The following is a 19,372-nucleotide window of genomic DNA, read 5'->3' on the forward strand; positions in this document are numbered from 1 at the left end:
AGGCCAACACAATGAGTCATTGTGGCTGTGGCGGGAGAGAGTGGACTGTTGAAATTCACAGAGGAGGGATATTAGTCACAAGTCGGTGCACTGCTCCCATATCGACAGGACTCTGTGTACGGCTAGTCTACTGTAAAGAATATGGCACAGGGACAATGGGGCCTTTTAATTATTATTATTATCATTTTTACACCTGTTGACCTAAACAAGCCTGTTGACAAGCTGTTGACAGGGCAACTCAACTCAAAGGCAAACATGGACTTCAGATGATGTGGTCATAAGCCAGCTATCTCAATGTGTGTAGAACAGTAATGACATACTCAGTAACTTGTCATAATAGGTATTTGATGTACTAGGAAAAACAGCACTAATATCCTCCATTTTTAAAGACCAAGGGTTTATTTTTCTTGGTTTTGGTAGATTATACATCCTGCAAATAATCGAATTATGTTGAACTATTTGACAATCCTGTTACAGTTGTGCTCTACACCTTTTTTTTTCCAAAAGACTGGGGCCTCCAGCAATATTATTCTTATTTTTCAATATAATTCCTCTCAGAGACATCTCTTCTTCAGTTCTCTTTATTGGAAAAATGTTGGTGTCCTTCCAACTCCTGACTTACATACATATATATATATATCAAATCAAATGAACAGTGCTCTATTGTTGTGCTCATCTCCGTTAGGGCATTATAACCCTTGAGAAAACAAACTATAACACTGGAGAACAAAGCCAAATTACAGGCACAATTTATAAAGCCGAAATCCTCCTGGTCGACTGTGTTCACTGGAGGATAGTCAAAGGAGAAACAACAGTCCGTCTTGCGCTGGAATTCTAACCACAGGTAGAGCTCAACAATATCATAACTTTTAGCCTCGTCGTTACGTGCGAGAACGCCTCGCAACTGTGCAAAAGGGAAAGACGTACATCAAGCACCGAAATCGCACAGAATCATACGGAAAATTCGCCTGTAGAAAACTGACCTAACATAATGACAAATATATCAGAGAACATAATGGAAAGTGGTTTCCCCAAACCAAAGTAACCACTCTCATGAAAGAATACATACGAACACTTTTTCAGGGCAATACCAATGCATAGATAACAAACCCACATTTTCTGCAGAATTCACTAGTGTATAGCCCAATGAGCTAAAGCAAGACAAGGACCTTCCAGTACACACTCAAATGTATACATAATGTACAAACATATCAAACAAACCAATATTATACGCTCTGCCAAAATTACATATGTTAACATTTGTATTTACAATAAATATGCTGATTAATATTTCTTGGTACATTCAGAAAAGGCATATGGTTTCAAACAGCAGTATTTAGCAGAAGAGTAAAGTGATTGTGAAAATAGTCTACTCTATAAAAACATGCTATGACCAGTTGGCAGTATTTTTCTAATATATACATGTACACCTGTATTTTTAGATAATACCAGATTTACTGTATTCCAGCATGCAATAAAACAAAAATGAGATAACTGATGAATTTAAAGCATTTTCTCCCCTATTTTTGTGTCTTCTACTACCAAAATGCTACCAACAATGTTGTTACTGAGAATATGGGACATCACATTGTTAGGAGTTATGTTGACGTTTAAAAAGAAACAAAAGCTTGTTATTCTCTAACCAATAAGCAATGCTTTGCTTCATGTTTAATGAAATAGATATGAATGCTGTGCATTTTCCACCGATGTCCTCTGTAGTAAATATGTAACTTCAAAGTCAGAGAATGAAAGTTAAGATGAGCACAGCTGGTCTGGACACAAGAACTCCACTACCTCCCTGATCCCATTCTCACAGGTCCTGGGATTGGGAAATCTCTTCTGATTGTCTTCTTCCTCGTTGAATCTTTTCCAAGTCTCTGTGTAAAAAGAACAAAGACATGTGGCTATCCAACAGCAGACAAAAAGCAACCCCCCAGCAGGAAACAAGATGGTCACTGACAAAGAGAAAAACAACAGTTGTTTTTTTAATCTGGTGAAATGAAATGAAATTTCCTTTGGTCTACAATATGTCTAGTCTATGACCTTATGTCTAGAAATGGTTTGAGCTGTATTGCCCAACTATTCACATTGGCAAGGAAAAGCTCTACTTAAAAGAAACTAAAAGGAATACAAGATTTGTAACTAGAGGACTATTCTACTTTTAATTACTGGAAAACATCACATAAACTCACCTTCATCTAATGTTGCCAGTAAGGTGTAGTTATCTGGATTATCTAGAAGATCTTTCTTCAGAACTTCTCCCGTTTCCATTAATTGTAAAACTCCTGGGAAAAGTGAAAATACAAAATGGGTGATATTCCGAATAGTTAGGTAATCCACAGCTGTAACATTGTTATTTACACTGCCATGCTAGTGCCCTCTAATACTCCCCCCCCCTATTACCTCCTACAGTCTTCCATACTTGCACTTCAACTTCAGCAGTCCCTTGACTTTCAATAGCAATTATCCTAACGGTGTCCTCGGTCTGATCCTTTGACGGCGGCTTAACTTTGTACACCGAGAGTTTGTTATGGTCATGTCCAAGATTCGTGTTCATGTAACAGTCAGTCCCGTTGCTCTCAGCTTTAAGTTCTAGGGGCAAGAAACAGAGAGATTACTTGTCTTGTCAAAAACCTATGGTGAAAAAAAATAATTGTTCACTACTACCTGGACAAATCTTGCAGCACTTCCCCTCGGTTTTCATGGGATGTTGGCATGGATACTGGCTGGGACATGTGAGGCGTTTGCAGTCCTGCATGCCATCCTTACAGGTACACAGGATGCACTCCAGGACCTTCCCCAGGACTGGGTGCCACACATCACCATGAGAGTAGGTCTTGCCGCTGTATTGGCATGCTGAGAGAAAAATGAAAAAACATATTCTTGTATTAAATATTATTACAAATCACAAAGCTGTAAGGGTTATATTGTTTTTTCCCCAATTGTTTACACACTAAAATTGGAACTTTTAAATGCAAATCACAGAAACCTGAAACTCATGTACCAAATCCCTTAATAACCAAGTCTGCAAAATTGCAAGCACAATTCCTGCTGTACACTCAGTTTTCAATTCTATATTACACTTTTTGCAAAACACTACACAGTTCTCAACATTAGGCACAACATTCAAAATGAAAATCTCTTTAGTCCCTTTGGAAAGCAACACCAATAACAATGCCAGGCTCTATACACCAATTGGCAACACCCACTCCTCACAGGTGTAAACACTAGTTGCTGAATTGCTCACTTAGAAATCGGAGCTATAGCACTATAAAAAGGCCACAGATGAGCTCTCCTGTTTTGGAGGACAATGGAAGTCAATGGTGAAGCAAGAGTTAGAGGTGAAGGAGTGAGAGTAAGAGGAGGACGAGGATGAGGAAGGACAGTTGTCTCAGATGAGATCAGGGCGACATTGGTTGACCATGTGCTCAACCATGGATTGAGTATGAGGGAGGCTGGGCAGAGAGTTCAGCCCAATCTGAGCCGCTACACGGTTGCATACATCATCCGTACACTCAGAAATGAGAACCGGTAAGTTACCATCTACACTATGCTCTTTATGTATGTATACTGTAGTATACTGCAGTCCAACATATCAGTAGCCTTTGTTACTCAGTGATTGTTGGCCAATGTTACAGTAATGTCATTTCATATTGAAAGAAAATAGATTATTTTAGCTTACTGTAACCAATCATATCATATTTGTGAACTGAGAGACGGCCAGACCATGGTGGAAGACACCGGCTGTTCACACCAGAACAGGAGACCGGCTATTGTGAACATGGAGGTGGCAAACAACACCATTAGACTAGGAGAAATCCAGAACCACATAATTGCAGACAACACAATATACAATAACATTCACCAGGTGGGCTTGTCAACATTGGACCGTGTATTATGCAACCGAATCCGGATGAAACGGGTCTACAGGGTGCCATTTGAGCGAAACTCAGAGGGTTAAAGAACAGCTCTATGAATATGTGCAAGTACTATATACTGTGATTTTACTATCATATCAGCACTGTATAGACACATTACAGTACTGTAATCCAGTGTATTGTGCCTCACCACATTGACCACTCTCGGTCTATGTGACATATTGTCTGGTAGTCTGTTTCAGAAAGTCTTGGAGCTGGATGCCGCTTCAATTCTGCACGTTTATATTTACATTGAGGAGGCTGGCTTCAGCCTAGCCAAAAGAAGGGGACGGAACATTATTGGCCACTGTGCCATTGTGAATGTCCCTGGACAGGGTGGAGGGAATATCACCATGTGCGCAGCCGTTAGCCAGCAAGGCATCATCCATCACAATGCCAACCTTGGTCCCTACAACACCGCCCTTCTCATCACATTCCTGGACACACTACAAGGCATCCTCATTCCAGCCGAGCAGAGGGGTGGACCAGAGCAGTCCAGTTATGTTGTCTCTTGGGACAACATGAGTTTCCACCGGGCTGCTCTGGTCCGCAACTGGTTCATCGACCACCCACAATTTGTTCTATACCTCCCACCATATTCCCCATTCCTAAATCCAATTGAAGAGTTTTTTTGGCGATGGAAGGTGTATGAACGCCATCCCCTCACACGCATGCCTCTTCTCCAGGCAATGGAGGATGCATGTGGTGAAGTTGATGCGGGGCTTTCGGAGGCTGGATCCGTCACTCCAGAATATTCTTTCCCTGCTGTTTAGCCAGGGAGAACATGGCTTGTGATGTACAGTATTAACTTCCAAAGTTTGCTGCTTCAGTGTCTTTAGATATTTTTTGTCAGATGTTACTATGGAAAACTGAAGTATAATTACAAGCATTTCATAAGTGTCAAAGGCATTTATTGACAATTACATGAAGTTAATGCAAAGAGTCAATAATTGCAGTGTTGACCCTTCTTTTTCAAGACCTCTGCAATCTGCCCTGGCATGCTGCCAATTAACTTCTGGGCCACATCCTGACTGATGGCAGTCCATTCTTGCATAATCAATGCTTGGAGTTTGTGGGTTTTTGTTTGTCCACCCGCCTCTTGAGGATTGACCACAAATTCTCAATGGGATTGAGGTCTGAGGAGTTTCCTGGCCATGGACCCAAAATATCGATGTTTTGTTCCCCGAGCCACTTAGTTATCACTTTTGCCTTATGGCAAGGTGCTCCATCATGCTGGAAAAGGCATTGTTTGTCACCAAACTGTTCCTGTATGGTTGGGAGATGTTGCTCTCAGAGGATGTGTTGGTACCATTCTTTATTCATTTGTGTTCTTAGGCAAAATTGTGAGTGAGCCCACTCCCTTTGCTGAGAAGCAACCCCACACATGAATGGTCTCAGTATGCTTTACTGTTGGCATGACACAGGACTGATGGTAGCGCTCACCTTGTCATCTCTGGACAAGCTTTTTTCAGGATGCCCCAAACAATCGGAAAGGGGATTCATCAGAGAAAATGACTTTACCCCAGTCCTCAGCAGTCCAATCCCTGTACCTTTTGCAGAATACCAGTCTGTCCCTGATGTTTTTCCTGGAGAAAAGTGGCTTCTTTGATGCCCTTCTTGACAACAGGCCATCCTCCAAAAGTCTTCGCCTCACTGTGCGTGCAGATGCACTCACACCTGCCTGCTGCCATTGCTGAGCAAGCTCTGTACTGGTGGTGCCCCGATCCCGCAGCTGAATCAACTTTAGGAGATGGTCCTGGCACTTGCTGGACTTTCTTGGGTGCCCTGAAGCCTTCTTCACAACAATTGAACTGCTCTCCTTGAAGTTCTTGGTGAGCCGATAAATGGATGATTTAGGTGCAATCTTACTGGCAGCAATATCCTTGCCTGTGAAGCCCTTTTTGTGCAAAGCAATGATGACGGCACGTGTTTTCTTACAGGTAACCATGGTTGACAGAGGAAGAACAATGACTCCAAGCACCACCCTCCTTTTGAAGCTTTCAGTCTGTTATTCGAACTCAATCAGCATGACAGAGTGATCTCCAGCCTTGTCCTCTTTAAACAATCACACCTGTGTTAACAAAAGAATCACTGACACGATGTCAGCTGGTCCTGTTGTGGCAGGGCTGAAATGCAGTGGAAATGTTTTTTTTGGGGATTCAGTTCATTTGCATGGCAAAGAGAGACTTTGCAATCAATTGCAATTCATCTGATCACTCTTCAAAACATTCTGGAGTATATGCAAATTGCCATCATACAAACTGAGGCAGCAGACTTTGTGAATATTAATATTTGTGTAATTCTCAAAACTTTTGGCCACGACTGTAGATGAGGTGCTGTGGCCAGACCCAAATAGGAGGCAGGATGCAGCCTAATGTCTTATTCCTTACATTTTGCACGTGTTTTTGTCTTTTTGTGTTTTGAAAGAATGAGCCACTTTCCTTTTTTAATTTTTGTACAGAAAACCCTTTATCTTACTGAATTTTTTTCCTGGTTTTCTCCTTTTGGGTATGGAAAGGGTTATATACAAAACACAATTGTTGGAAATAAATGACAATGTTTTTGTTACGGTATTGCATGTGTGTGTGTTTAATATTGTATATTTGAGTAGGTATACATTACTGTAACAACCTTTTTACAACCAGCTACAGTGTAACACTGAAAATGCAAAAGGCATAAACCTACTGATGGGATATTCATAGTAGTGTTTTGTGTTGAGCACATCCGTGTGTTGTTGGTTGGTAGACAGATCTATTCATGACATGTGTGTGTATGATTTTGATGCAAAAAAAACTATTTTGGAAAGAGATAAAACCGTTTTGAATGCAGTGTTTGCTTTTGCTAGAGATTTGTAGAGTTTAGCATTTTGTGTTTGTGGTTTTGTGTTTTGTGTCGAGAGTTTTGGGAACATGGCCCAAAGCGTGTGGAAACACTGTATTACATGGACTGCTTACATGGACTGCTCAATGACCAGAGAACCGGTCGCCTATTGTAGGCATTGAAAATAGGAGAATTATCAATAAGTCTATTATCAATGTAGGGCTGTCATTAAATTCTCACCCTTCTGGTGGTTTTTCTGCAGCAGGAAATTCACGGTGGTCTCTGCAGCACCTTTGAAGTGGAGTTTGGGCAGGCTCAGGCCTCTGGGAGTACCCCTGACAGTGGATGGAGTAGAACGGACAGAGCGCCCTTGGAGCTGCTCTCCAGCACACTGGTCCAATGAATGCCTCTTGTATATTCACGGACACAAATAGACAGTTATTACGGGGTTATTTTCGATTCACGTGCAGTTCCAATGCCAATGAGTTGAACCCCCCCCCCCCTTCTAAAATACAGTAACACAGGTAGATATGAACATGGACATATGGACAGTACAGATACCTCCCCTCAAATCAAAATCCCCTGCGCACACGGTTTCATCAAAGTTGATTTGCATGTCTCACAAATGAAGATGAAACATTAGTTGTCGTTTTTTTTGTTTGTTGATATGACGGTTTTACAAATCTAGAAGACTAGAGTCATTAATGAATTAACAGAAAAATACATACAACGCCTCGGTTCAGCTGTTGGCCTCTATGCTCCACTGATGTGTACCCATTAATGTCGCCATCTAAACACAGAGAAATTAACAGGAGACATACTTGTTTACGTTGATATTTACTTTAACAGAAAGTATGATGCAAATCTGATGTTGCAAGAAATAAAATGTTAACACCTTTGCACACTAGACAGCAGGTATCTGGGATTGAGAATGGCGAGGAGCAGGTCAGTGGCTGGCAAGTTTTCAGAGCACAGAAGATATTTCCATTCTAAAAACAACAGTGGACAAAAAAGGTGAAGGAGAGACAGAAGGGATTTCAGACGTTGCAGAATAGGGTGGCATTGGTTACCACCGGGCATTGTAGCTACATTAACAGCTCCAGTATTATGGCTAGGTCATATCTAAGTCGTCAGATATGACATACGAGGAAAAACTCCCAGTTACATTCTCAGAATAACGAGCTGTAACGTCAAAGCCTCCATTGTAAAAGATCAACACCGTAAACTACAGGACGAGAGAGAGTGTGACTTACAGAACATGTACACATGACACACTGGCTGGTTTGGCGAGATGGGAAGAGGTTGTGGTTGGCAAAGGTGTCCCCCGGTTGGTAGATAGTTCCATTATACTTGCAGGACTTCACCGGTGCTCTCAGGCCAGCTGGAATCCTAGGCTCATCTGAGGAGATAATGGCAAGCACAAAAAAAATGTACACGAGTGCCAAAGCAGGATGTTGTTCTTGCTGTATTGTATGGCAATGTCTGATCCTACCTGTACAGCGAGGGCAGCACTGCTCAGAGTCAGTCACTGGGTTCTCACACTGCAGAGTAGGACACTTAATTGTGTTACATTTCACATGGCCTGTCTAAGAGAGGGAAACGGTACATGTTTTACAGGCATACCTTGAAATCCCACCCACCAAAATCCTTTCCAACGACTGCCAGTATTATAGATAGCGTGTAGCCTAAATCCTCGGCATGCAGTAGCCTACGATCCAATATCACTCAGATTCAGACAGTTTGATACAGTAGTCTATATGACAGTGTTGTGGTTTCATACTGTATTAAGCTAACCTACAGATGAGCCTAAACGGACTAATGGCGTATTCTAACTATATGGGTAAAGTACCTTAGTGCAGGAACAGCGCATACAAAACATGAATCCAAAGGGTTCCAGATAAGGATGCCAGCTGTCTCCTGGACTGTACGTTTTCTCTTTGAAAGTACAGAAAACTGAAGACACTGGGTGCCAAAAAAAGGGGAAGGATGGAAGGTAAGAAGTTATTTGAGCAGCTTGTTTACCATATGAAGCAAAGCAGGAGTTTTCATAAACAGAAAATGAAAGAGACTAATCTCATGAAAATATAACGCCTTCGGGAATAAAGATAGTTAAACAAAGTTCCGAAACAAGTTACTGTATGAGTACTACACGAACCTTATAGATAGGACAGAAATACACGCACTGTGTACACTTGCCAAATATAGAAAAAAAAGCGTAGATCATCGCAAGTAGCGGTTGTTGTGTATTCATATAGTAAAACTCAGAATGTTAAATGTTGTTTTTAACTACATCATATACGCATTTCATCAGTTGCAGGTAACGATTTAACTTTAGATTTGCAGGCCATCCGTCCTACCTTTCCTTGTTCTTATAACATCACCGCCACAACCAACGAACATACGTATGCAAATTAATAAGAAAATATGCTTCATGTTGCTTGTCAATATGAAATGAAATAGCAGCAACTGCGACAGCAAACCCCAGGACCGTGTGAAACTCCCCATAAAATCATGAATTTATCATTGGTTTTCACGAAGGCGCCTCCTACAGGAAGAATACGCCAATTTATAAACTGGAGTGAAATGAATGACGTGATGCTGTCAAAATTCAGGTCGTCAGGACGTTGAAATCATATGCTTTCACAGATAGAGGATGAGAATTAATACAAGTATATTAAATTATCTTATGGGTGTTGGTTGTCAAGTAGGCCTACAGTAGGAATAAACCCTATGTTGTCAAATAATTAATTGGAGAAATAAAGCAGACTTACTTTGTCTCTAAAATGCACAGTAGCCCTAACTAGACATTTCGATGACGTCCTAATGAAAATGGGATGGGTGCCTGTGATGTCATAATAAAAAATGGGATGGGAGCCTATGATGTCATAATGGAAATGACATGACCTTGAGGTCAAAAGCCCGCTGCTTATTTGTTAAAGATTCAAAGGCAGATGAGATCTTTCAATAGGGAGAACGAAGCTCCTACTGGATCACAATGGAACCTGTGCGCTAGTGGCGCTGTTTGCTCAACGGAACGACCAGCGTTCGGGCGGCGGTGGAGGGACACAAAGTCAGAGGCTCAGCGAGAGAGGCCACGGCAACTGTCAACTGGGTCCAATGGTTGAGGAATTGAAATGGCAGTGAAAAAGATTAAGCTCACTTCCGCTGCCAAGATAATTTGCAGATGTGAGATGAAGACTGAAGGGCCGATTCACAGTAAATCGTGTTGGAGAATTGCCCAATTAGAAATGACAGTGTGTAATTTTTTAGGTCTCAAAGCAGTAAAACATATGTAAAGATACTTTTAGGCCTTAAAATGTATTTTTGTCTCAAGACATCTACCCTCCCTCCTAAAAGGCGAACGCACCTAGTAGGGCTACCAACACACTGCAATGTTATGGGACACGAGAGGAAAGACTATTATTCAACATTACTCCAGCATTTATTTAAACATTCAGGGATTAAAACGAATACTTTCAAACTGCTAGATGCCTTCATGCTGAAATCTTTACAGACTGGGCATGGGGGAAAACACAGAATAAAACAACGACAGCACAGCAATGTCCACATAGCATAGGAAACTCATTCTAATCCTCATTTAAGTGTGACTCACTGATTCAGTTTGACCAGACGAGATTACACAACAGTGGTTTATAGGCAGTCCGATGCCAAACAGTGTTTGGCGTCTTTAAATGAGACACTTTGGCATGAATATGACACCAACAATGAAATTATAACAAAGACATGATGTAGCTGGATCGAATCCCTGAGCTGACAAGGTAACAAATCTGTCATTCTGCCCCTGAACAAAGCAGTTAACCCACTGTTCCCCGGTAGGCCGTCATTGTAAATAAGGATTTGTTCTTAACTGACTTGCCTAGTTAAATAAAGGTTACATACATTAAAAAAACAACACTAAAAAAACAACACAAAAACATTCCAATAACAAAATATGCAGTAATTCCTTACTGCTACTAGATGTCGCAAAACAAATTATTTTCCTTGTAAAGAGCAAAAACAGACAAAGGCTAAACTCTCAGCAACCAACTGTTGGCCCTCATGGCTGTGCTCCTCTATACTTTCACTGGGAAAGGGACTCATTTGCGTGGGAGAAATGACAGGACACTGGTGTAGACAGAAAGAATGCCAATAGAGAAAATTCTCTAAATTCTCAGACTTACAAGTTACCAATTTGGTTGGAACATGGAATATGAAAATGCCAACCAGTCTAGGACAGAGGACATACATAATTCAAGAACCTTCCATCCATACCCACGAGTTTCACCTATTATATATGTCCTGGAAAACACGTAGGGTCTTTCAATATACAGCAGTAGGCCAACTGTAGGTTAATACTGTATAAGAACAGATTTGAAGTATTCCCTCTGTGCTCCTCACACATTTTCTTTAAATTCTCTTTTGCACTCAGTCACTTACTGCATGCACACATACACACACACACACACACACACACACACACACACACACACACACACACACACACACACACACACACACACACACACACACACACACACACACACACACACACACACACACACACACACACACACACACGCACACACACACACACACACACACACACACACACACACACACACACACACACACACACACACACACACACACACACACACACACACACACACACACACACACCCTCTCAGGAGGTGGTACTGCTGCCTGCCCCTGTGTCTTCTGCGCCTGTCTTCTGACATTTCTTGGCCTGGATCTCATTCATGGCCAATCCTTTTGTTGGCCACTGGTACTGAGGGAAGAGAGACAAATACATGTTGTTATGCAAAGAACAGAGCACAGATCATGAGGAGATGTGATGCACTAAGGAATACAAATCAATACTGAGCCTCTTCACACTCAACCATGCCTGGTCGGCCTCTGGCGTATGTTTATCTATTTTTGTATTTTTTGTTGAACCTTTATTTAACTAGGCCAGTAAGTTAAGACCAAATTCTTATTTACAATGACGTCCTACTAAAAGGCAAAAGGCCTGCTGCGGGGACGGACGGGGGCTGGGATTTTAAATAAATAAATAAATACATAATATAGAACAAAACACACATCACGACAAGAGAGACAACACTACATAAAGAGAGACCTAAGACAACAACATAGCATGGTAGCAACACATGACAACACAGCATGGTAGCAACACAACATAACAACAACAAGGTAGCAACACAACATGGTAGCAGCACAAAACATGGCACAAACATTATTGGACACAGACAACAGCACAAAAGGCAAGAAGGTAGAGACAATATTACATCACACAAAGCAGCCACAACTGTCCGTAAGAGTGTCCATGATTGAGTCTTTTAATGAAGAGATTGAGATAAAACTGTCCAGTTTGAGTGTTTGTTGCTGCTCGTTCCAGTCGCTAGCTGCAGCGAACTGAAAACAAGAGCGACCCAGGGATCTGTGTGCTTTGGGGACCTTTAACAGAATGTGACTGGCAGAACGGGTGTTGTATGTGGAGGATGAGGGCTGCACTATATATCTCAGATAGGGTTAGTGAGGCCTAAGAGGGTTTTATAAATAAGCATCAACCAGTGGGTCTTGCGACGGGTTTACAGAGATGACTAGTTTACAGAGGAGTATAGAGTGTCCTATAAGGAGCATTGGTGGCAAATCTGATTGCCGCATGGTAAAGATCATTTAACCGTTCGAGAGAACCCTTACCTGCCAATCTATAAACGATGTCTCCGTAATCTAGCATGGGTAGGATGGTCATCTGAATCAGGGTTAGTTTGGCAGCTGCGGTGAAAGAGGAGTGATTAGGAAAAGGAGTGAGGAAACCAAGTCTAGATTTAACTTTAGCCTGCAGCTTTGATGTGCTGAGAGAAAGACAGTGCACCGTCTAGCCACACTCCCAAGTACTTGTACAAAACCACATGACCTTTGTTTTGGAGGTGTTCAGAACAAGGTTAAGGGTAGAGAAAGCTTTGTTGTAGAGCATTTAACACAAAATCTGGGGAGGGTCCAGCTGAGTATAAGACTGTATGTGCTATATCCTTAGCAGCAGAGGTGCCGATCAGATGGCTGTACTTGTCACGGTAATTGGAGCTGGGAGAAACTGCCCTCTTCTGTGTATGTTTGGCTGTCTCCTCTTCCAATGCAGCTTGTTCCTGAAGTGCAGTGGACAGGTTCCACAATCAAAAACTTTCTTACAGTTTTTTTTGATTGCTAAACAACAGTGGACACAACTGGAGTCACATGTGCAAAACTCTAACTACAGTCTGCACAACAGCAGTTCATGTGGACCAAACTCTAGTTCGTTTTTCATTGCTTGAACACAGTTTTCAAAACTCTACACACTTATCCCATGACTTTAACCACAACCTGCACAACACTGTGGATTTACAGCACTTTGTTCAAATGCTAACACACTGCTGTCAAAACTGTGAACCACACATTCAAAACGGAATAGATTTCAGCCTTGTGCCTTTCAAACACTGCTGATTGCAATTTCAGCTGAAAGGCTAAGCAGGTGTCTTGTTTTAGACTTGTTAGTGAACACACACACATATTACAGTATATATAGGTAGAGCTCAGAAAGACTCATTTTGGAAATGGAACAAGAAAGATGGGTTCGTGGAGGGAGAAGGGTGGCAGGGAGAGAGCGGATGCGTGGAGGAAGACAAAGAAGACAAAGAGCTGTTATTTCAGATGAAATAAGGGCTACACTTATAGACCATGTCGTGAACCATGGTCTCTCATTGAGAGAGGCAGGGTTGAGGGTGCAACCCAATCTGCAAAGATCCACAGTGGCATCTGTAATGCGAATTTTCCATCATGCAAACAGGTGAGAGTTACATCCTTACAGTAAATGAAAACATTACAGGAATCTATTTTGTATTGCAATTATAGAATATTTACACAGATATATATTACAGTAAGTTTGACTGTAAAATATATTTTTACAACAGGACCCAAAGGCTGCCCCCAACAGGGGGAAGAGGAAAAATATTTTCAGATGCGCAGGAAAATGCTATTGTTGACATGGTTGTTGTCAACAATGCAATAAAACTGCGGGAGATTCAAGATAGAGTGCTGGCTGATAATGATATATTTGAAAATGTTAATTCTGTCAGCACAACAACTATTGCTCGAGTCCTAAAGAAACACCAAGTTACAATGAAACAGTTATACACTGTACCGTTCGAGAGAAACAGTGAACGGGTAAAAGAGCAAAGATACCAATATGTCCAGGTAAGACGTCTGAGGTTACGTACACAGCTATACAAAATATTTACAGTAAAAAAAACACTAGCATTTCTACAGTAAAACTGTGCACTTACTGTTTTTCAGAGAGTAATGGAGGTGGAAGCACTGGAAAGACCACATTAATTTGTATTTATCGATGAAGCTGGATTTAACCTTGCCAAAACACGGCGCAGAGGAAGGAATGTTATAGGTCAAAGGGCCACTGTGGAGGTTCCAGGCCAAAGGGGGGAAATATCACCATGTGTGCTGCAATGGCCAATGATGGTTTGCTTCTCAACACACCACTCATTGGCCCATACAACACAGAAAGGCTTATAGCTTTCCTAGAACAGCTCTATACTCAGCTAGTGCCAGCAGAACAGGGGAGCCAGTAAGAAACCCCCAAGTTTTTGTCATAGTTTGCGATAACGTTGCTTTTCACCACTCTGCAGCTGTCACAGATTGGTTTGCAGCACATCACAGATTTATGGTTTTGTACCTGCCTGCATATTCACCCTTCCTCAACCCAATAGAGGAGTTTTTCTCTGCCTGGATGTGGAAAGTGTTTGGTCACCACCCACATGACCAAATGTCTCTTTTGGAAGCCATGCGTGCCGGATGTGAGGACACGAGTCCAGAGGACTGCCAGGGATGGATAAGGCACTCCAGAAGGTTCTTCCCCCAGGTGCATGGCAAGAGAAAACATTAGATGTGATGTTGAATAAAACCTGTGGCCTGATGCTAGAGAGAGGCAGGATTTAGCCCCTCAATTATTTGTTCGAATTACAGTATGTACTTTTAGTTTCTACCTTTTTTTTCTCATTACTGTAATTCTGTAAATTACTACAGACTATTGAAGCAAACTGCTAATTTTCATTTACCTTAAAGAATTGTTAGGTTCTAAAAATTTCAATAAATCATGTGAAAGAATGTTACTCTTTTCTTTGAAGAAAATATTACTTTGTATGAAGTCACTGAAATTGTTCAAACTGTAAAGATGAAAAGTTTGTATTTTCTGTATTGGTGTTTGATGCTAGTGTTTTTACTCTCAGTGTGTTCTGAGTGACAGTGTGTGTTATCTCAGTGAGGGTTGTGCATAGTGTTTGGCTGCACTGAGCGTGTTTTGAGCCATGTGTTAAGAGTTGTGTTGCTTGGAATGAGTTTTGCAGGTGATGTGAACTGTTTAGCTCAGGTGACTGTTGGTAGTGCAGACTGTAGTTAGAGTTTTGCACATGTGACTCCAGTTGTGCCCACTGTCGTTTAGCAATCGAAAAAAACTGTAAAGCAACAGCTCTGAACCCAACCTCAAATGAGTACTGTTAGAGTGAGTATATCTAAGGTGGAGCAAGACTCAATTGTGGGAAGCAGAGTGTCCTGTGCTGCTCTTCAGTTTTGTTCCTCAGTGAATGTGAGCGACTGTGTTTGTCTCCAGTCTTACTTTAAGTCTGCGCCTGTAAACAGCTTTCTGGGGCTTTCCATCGTCGGATGGAGCAAACTCCTGCCAGATCTACTCAGTTATGCTTCTGGTAGAACGATAAAATGCACAGCACAACTGAAGGGAAGGGCATGCATGGGGCATTCGGAAATGATTTAGACCCCTTGACTTTTTCCACATTTTTGTTAAGTTACAGCCTTATTCGTCATACATCTACACACAATAATCCATCATGATGAAGTGAAAACAGGTTTTTTAGAAATGTTGCAAATGTACTAAAAGTAAAAAATAGAAATATCTTATTTACATAAGTATTCAGACCCTCTGCTATGAGACTCTAAATAGAGCTCAGGTGCACCCTGTTTCCATCGATCATTCTAGAGATTTTTCTACAACTTGATTGGAGTTCAGCTGTGGTAAATTCAATTGTGATTGGACATGATTTGGAAAGACACACAAATCAAATCAAATTTTATTTGTCACATACACATGGTTAGCAGATGTTAATGCGAGTGTATCGAAATGCTTGTGCTTCTAGTTCCGACCATGCAGTAATATCTACCAAGCAATCTAACCTAACAATTTCACAACAACTACCTTATACACACAAGTGTAAAGGAATTAATAAGAATATGTACATAAAATATATGAATGAGCGATGGCCGAACGGCATAGGCAAGATGCAGTAGATGGTATAGAGTAACAGTATATACATATGAGATGAGTAATGTAGGGTATGTAAACATTATATAAAGTGGCATTGTTTAAAGTGGCTAGTGATACATTTATTACATCAATTTTTCATTATTAAAGTGGCGAGAGATGAGTCAGTATGTTGGCAGCAGCCACTCAATGTTAGTGACAGCTGTTTAACAGTCTGATGGCCATGAGATAGAAGCTGTTTTTCAGTCTCTCGGTCCCCGCTTTGATGCTCCTGTACTGACCTCGCCTTCTGGATGGTAGAGGGGTGAACAGGCAGTGGCTCGGGTGGTTGTTGTCCTTGATGATCTTTTTGGCCTTCCTGTGACATCGGGTGGTGTAGGTGTCCTGGAGGGCAGGTAGTTTGCCCCCGGTGATGCGTTGTGCAGACCTCACTATCCTCTAGAGAGCCTTACGGTTGTGGGCGGAGCAGTTGCCGTACCAGGCGGTGATACTGCCTGACAGAATGCCCTCGATTGTGCATCTATAAAAGTTTGTGAGTGTTTTTGTTGACAAGACGCATTTCTTCAGCCTCCTGAGGTTGAAGAGGCGCTGCTGCGCCTTCTTCACCACGCTGTCTGTGTGGGTGGATCATTTCAGTTTGTCCATGCTAGGGTTGACACGTTTAAATGTTTTACTCACGTTGGCTGCAGTGAAGGAGAGCCCGCAGGTTTTGGTAGCGGGCCGTGTCAGTGGCACTGTGAAGTCCTCAAAGAGAGCAAAGAAGTTGTTTAGTTTGTCTGGGAGCAAGACATTGTGGTCCGCGACGGGGCTGGTTTTCCTTTTGTAGTCCGTGATTGACTGTAGATCCTGCCACATACCTCTCGTGTCTGAGCCGTTGAATTGCGACTCTACTTTGTCTCTATACTGACGCTTAGCTTGTTTGATTGCCTTGCGGAGGGAATAGTTACACTGTTTGTATTTAGTCATGTTTCCGGTCACCTTGCCCTGATTAAAAGCAATGGTTTGCGCTTTCAGTTTTGCGCGAATGCTGCCATCAATCCACGGTTTCTGGTTGAGGAATGTTTTAATAGACGCTGTGGGTACATCACCAATGCACACCTACAGTGGGGAGAACAAGTATTTGATACACTGCCGATTTTGCAGGTTTTACTACTTACAAAGCATGTAGAGGTCTGTAATTTTTATCATAGGTACACTTCAACTGTGAGAGACAGAATCTAAAACAAAAATCCAGAAAATCACATTGTATGATTTTTAAGTAATTAATTTGCATTTTATTGCATGACATAAGTATTTGATCACCTACCAACCAGTAATAATTCCGGCTCTCACAGACCTGTTAGTTTGTCTTTAAGAAGCCCTCCTGTTCTCCACTCATTACCTGTATTAACTGCATCTGCTTGAACTCGTTACCTGTATAAAAGACACCTGTCCACACACTCAATCCAACAGACTCCAACCTCTCCACAATGGCCAAGACCAGAGAGCTGTGTAAGGACATCAGGGATAAAATTGTAGACCTGCAAAAGGCTGGGATGGGCTACAGGACAATAGGCATGCAGCTTGGTGAGAAGGTAACAACTGTTGGCGCAATTATTAGAAAATGGAAGAAGTTCAAGATGACGGTCAATCACCCTCGGTCTGGGGCTCCATGCAAGATCTCACCTCGTGGGGCATCAATGATCATGAGGAAGGTGAGGGATCAGCCCAGAACTACACGGCAGGACCTTGTCAATGACCTGAAGAGACCTGGATCAACAGTCTCAAAGAAAACCATTAGTAACACATTACGCCGTCATGGATTAAAATCCTGCAGCACACACAAGGTCCCCCTGCTCAAGCCAGCCCATGCCAGGCCCGTGTGCAGTTTGCCAATGACCATCTGGATGTTCCAGAGGAGGAATGGGAGTCTGATGTGGTCTGATGAGACAAAAATAGAGCTTTTGAGTCTAAACTCCACTCACTGGGTTTGGAGAAAGAAGAAGGATGAGTACAACCCCAAGAACACCATCCCAACCATGAAGCATGGAGGTGGAAACATCATTCTTTGGGGATGCTTTTCTGCAAAGGGGACAGGACGACTGTACCGTATTGAGGGGAGGATGGATGGGGCCATGTATCGCGAGATCTTGGCCAACAACCTCCTTCCCTCAGTAAGAGCATCGAAGATGGGTCGTGGCTGGGTCTTCCAGCATGACAACGACCCGAAACACACAGCCAGGGCAACTAAGGAGTGGCTCCGTAAGAAGCATCTCAAGGTCCTGGAGTGGCCTAGCCAGTGTCCAGACCTGAACCCAATAGAAAACCTTTGGAGGAAGCTGAAAGTCCGTATTGCCCAGCAACAGCACCGAAACCTGAAGGATCTGGAGGAGGTCTGTATGGAGGAGTGGGCCAAAATCCCTGCTGCAGTGTGTGCAAACCTGGTCAAGAACTACAGGAAACGTATGATCTCTGTAATTTCAAACAAAGGTTTCTGTACCAAACATTAAGTTCTGCTTTTCTGATGTATCAAATACTTATGTCATGCAATAAAATGCAAATTAATTACTTAAAAATCATACAATGTGATTTTCTGGATTTTTGTTTTAGATTTTGTCTCTCACAGTTGAAGTGTACCTATGATAAAAATTACAGACCTCTACATGCTTTGTAAGTAGAAAAACCTGCAAAATCAGCAATGTATCAAATACTCCCCCCCCCCCACTGTATCTATATAAGGTCCCACAGTTGACAATGCATGTCAGAGCAATAACCAAGCCATGAGGTCAAAGGAATTGTCCGTAGAGCTCCGAAACAGGATTGTATCGAGGCACAGATCTGGGGAAGGTTACCAAGACATTTCTGCAGCATTGAAGGTCCCCAAGAACAGTGTCCTCCATCATTCTTAAATGGAAGAAGTTTGGAATCACCAAGACTCTTCCTAGAACTGGCCACCCGGTCAATCGGGGGAGAAGGGCCTTGGTTAGGGAGGTGACCAAGAACCTGATGGTCACTGTGACAGAGCTCCAGAGTTCCTCTGTGGAGAAGGGAGAACCTTCCAGAAGGACAACCATCTCCGCAGCACTCCACCAATCAGGCTTTTATGTTAGAGTGGCCAGACAGAAGCCACTCCTCAGTAAAAGGCACATGACAGCCCGCTTGGAGTTTACCAAAAGGCACCTAAAGGACTCTCAGACCATGAGAAACAAGATTCTCTGGTCTGATGAAACCAAGATAGAACTCTTTGGCCTGAATGCCAAGCGTCATGTCTGGAGGAAACCTGGCACCATACCTACTGTGAAACATGGTGGTG

General features: G+C 42.2%; 2 protein-coding genes across 3 annotated transcripts in view; both read right to left on the minus strand.

Moving 5' to 3' along the window:
- Positions 1 to 501: 501 nt before the first annotated feature.
- Positions 502 to 9,450, minus strand: LOC112228869 (chordin-like protein 2). Of its 2 annotated transcripts, none has more exons than XM_024394580.2 (11): positions 9,095 to 9,450; positions 8,587 to 8,699; positions 8,230 to 8,323; positions 7,991 to 8,136; positions 7,633 to 7,726; positions 7,466 to 7,527; positions 6,978 to 7,146; positions 2,668 to 2,856; positions 2,404 to 2,592; positions 2,193 to 2,285; positions 502 to 1,877 (listed from the first exon to the last, which is right to left on the minus strand). In XM_024394580.2, exons 1-11 carry the CDS (start codon positions 9,240 to 9,242, stop codon positions 1,753 to 1,755), a joined length of 1,422 nt encoding a protein of 473 aa, XP_024250348.1. In that variant the 5' UTR covers positions 9,243 to 9,450; the 3' UTR covers positions 502 to 1,752. The 2 variants fall into 2 exon arrangements, with proteins under 2 accessions (XP_024250348.1, XP_024250350.1); XM_024394582.2 differs by lacking the exon at positions 9,095 to 9,450 and adding an exon at positions 8,893 to 9,045.
- A 3,044-nt stretch (positions 9,451 to 12,494) lies between these two features.
- LOC112228867 (voltage-gated potassium channel subunit beta-3) overlaps positions 12,495 to 19,372 on the minus strand; it is a 44,983-nt gene continuing 38,105 nt past the window's right edge. The window contains exon 17 of the transcript XR_002950095.2: positions 12,495 to 12,533. The gene's annotated coding sequence lies outside the window, so the exon portion shown is untranslated. The remainder of the gene's footprint in view (positions 12,534 to 19,372) is intronic.

This window comes from Oncorhynchus tshawytscha, linkage group LG30 (assembly GCF_018296145.1).
Source record: "Oncorhynchus tshawytscha isolate Ot180627B linkage group LG30, Otsh_v2.0, whole genome shotgun sequence".
Classification (NCBI taxonomy): domain Eukaryota; kingdom Metazoa; phylum Chordata; class Actinopteri; order Salmoniformes; family Salmonidae; genus Oncorhynchus; species Oncorhynchus tshawytscha.

Coding starts and splice junctions, on each gene's coding strand:
- LOC112228869 (XM_024394580.2), bottom strand. CDS start 9,242: ATGGGGAGTTTCACACGGTCCTGGGGTTTGCTGTCGCAGTTGCTGCTA. Junction 7,727..7,990: donor GTGTCATGTGTACATGTTCT/GTAAGTCACACT, acceptor TGTTGTTTTTAG/AATGGAAATATCTTCTGTGC. Junction 7,147..7,465: donor AACAGCTGAACCGAGGCGTT/GTATGTATTTTT, acceptor TGAATATACAAG/AGGCATTCATTGGACCAGTG.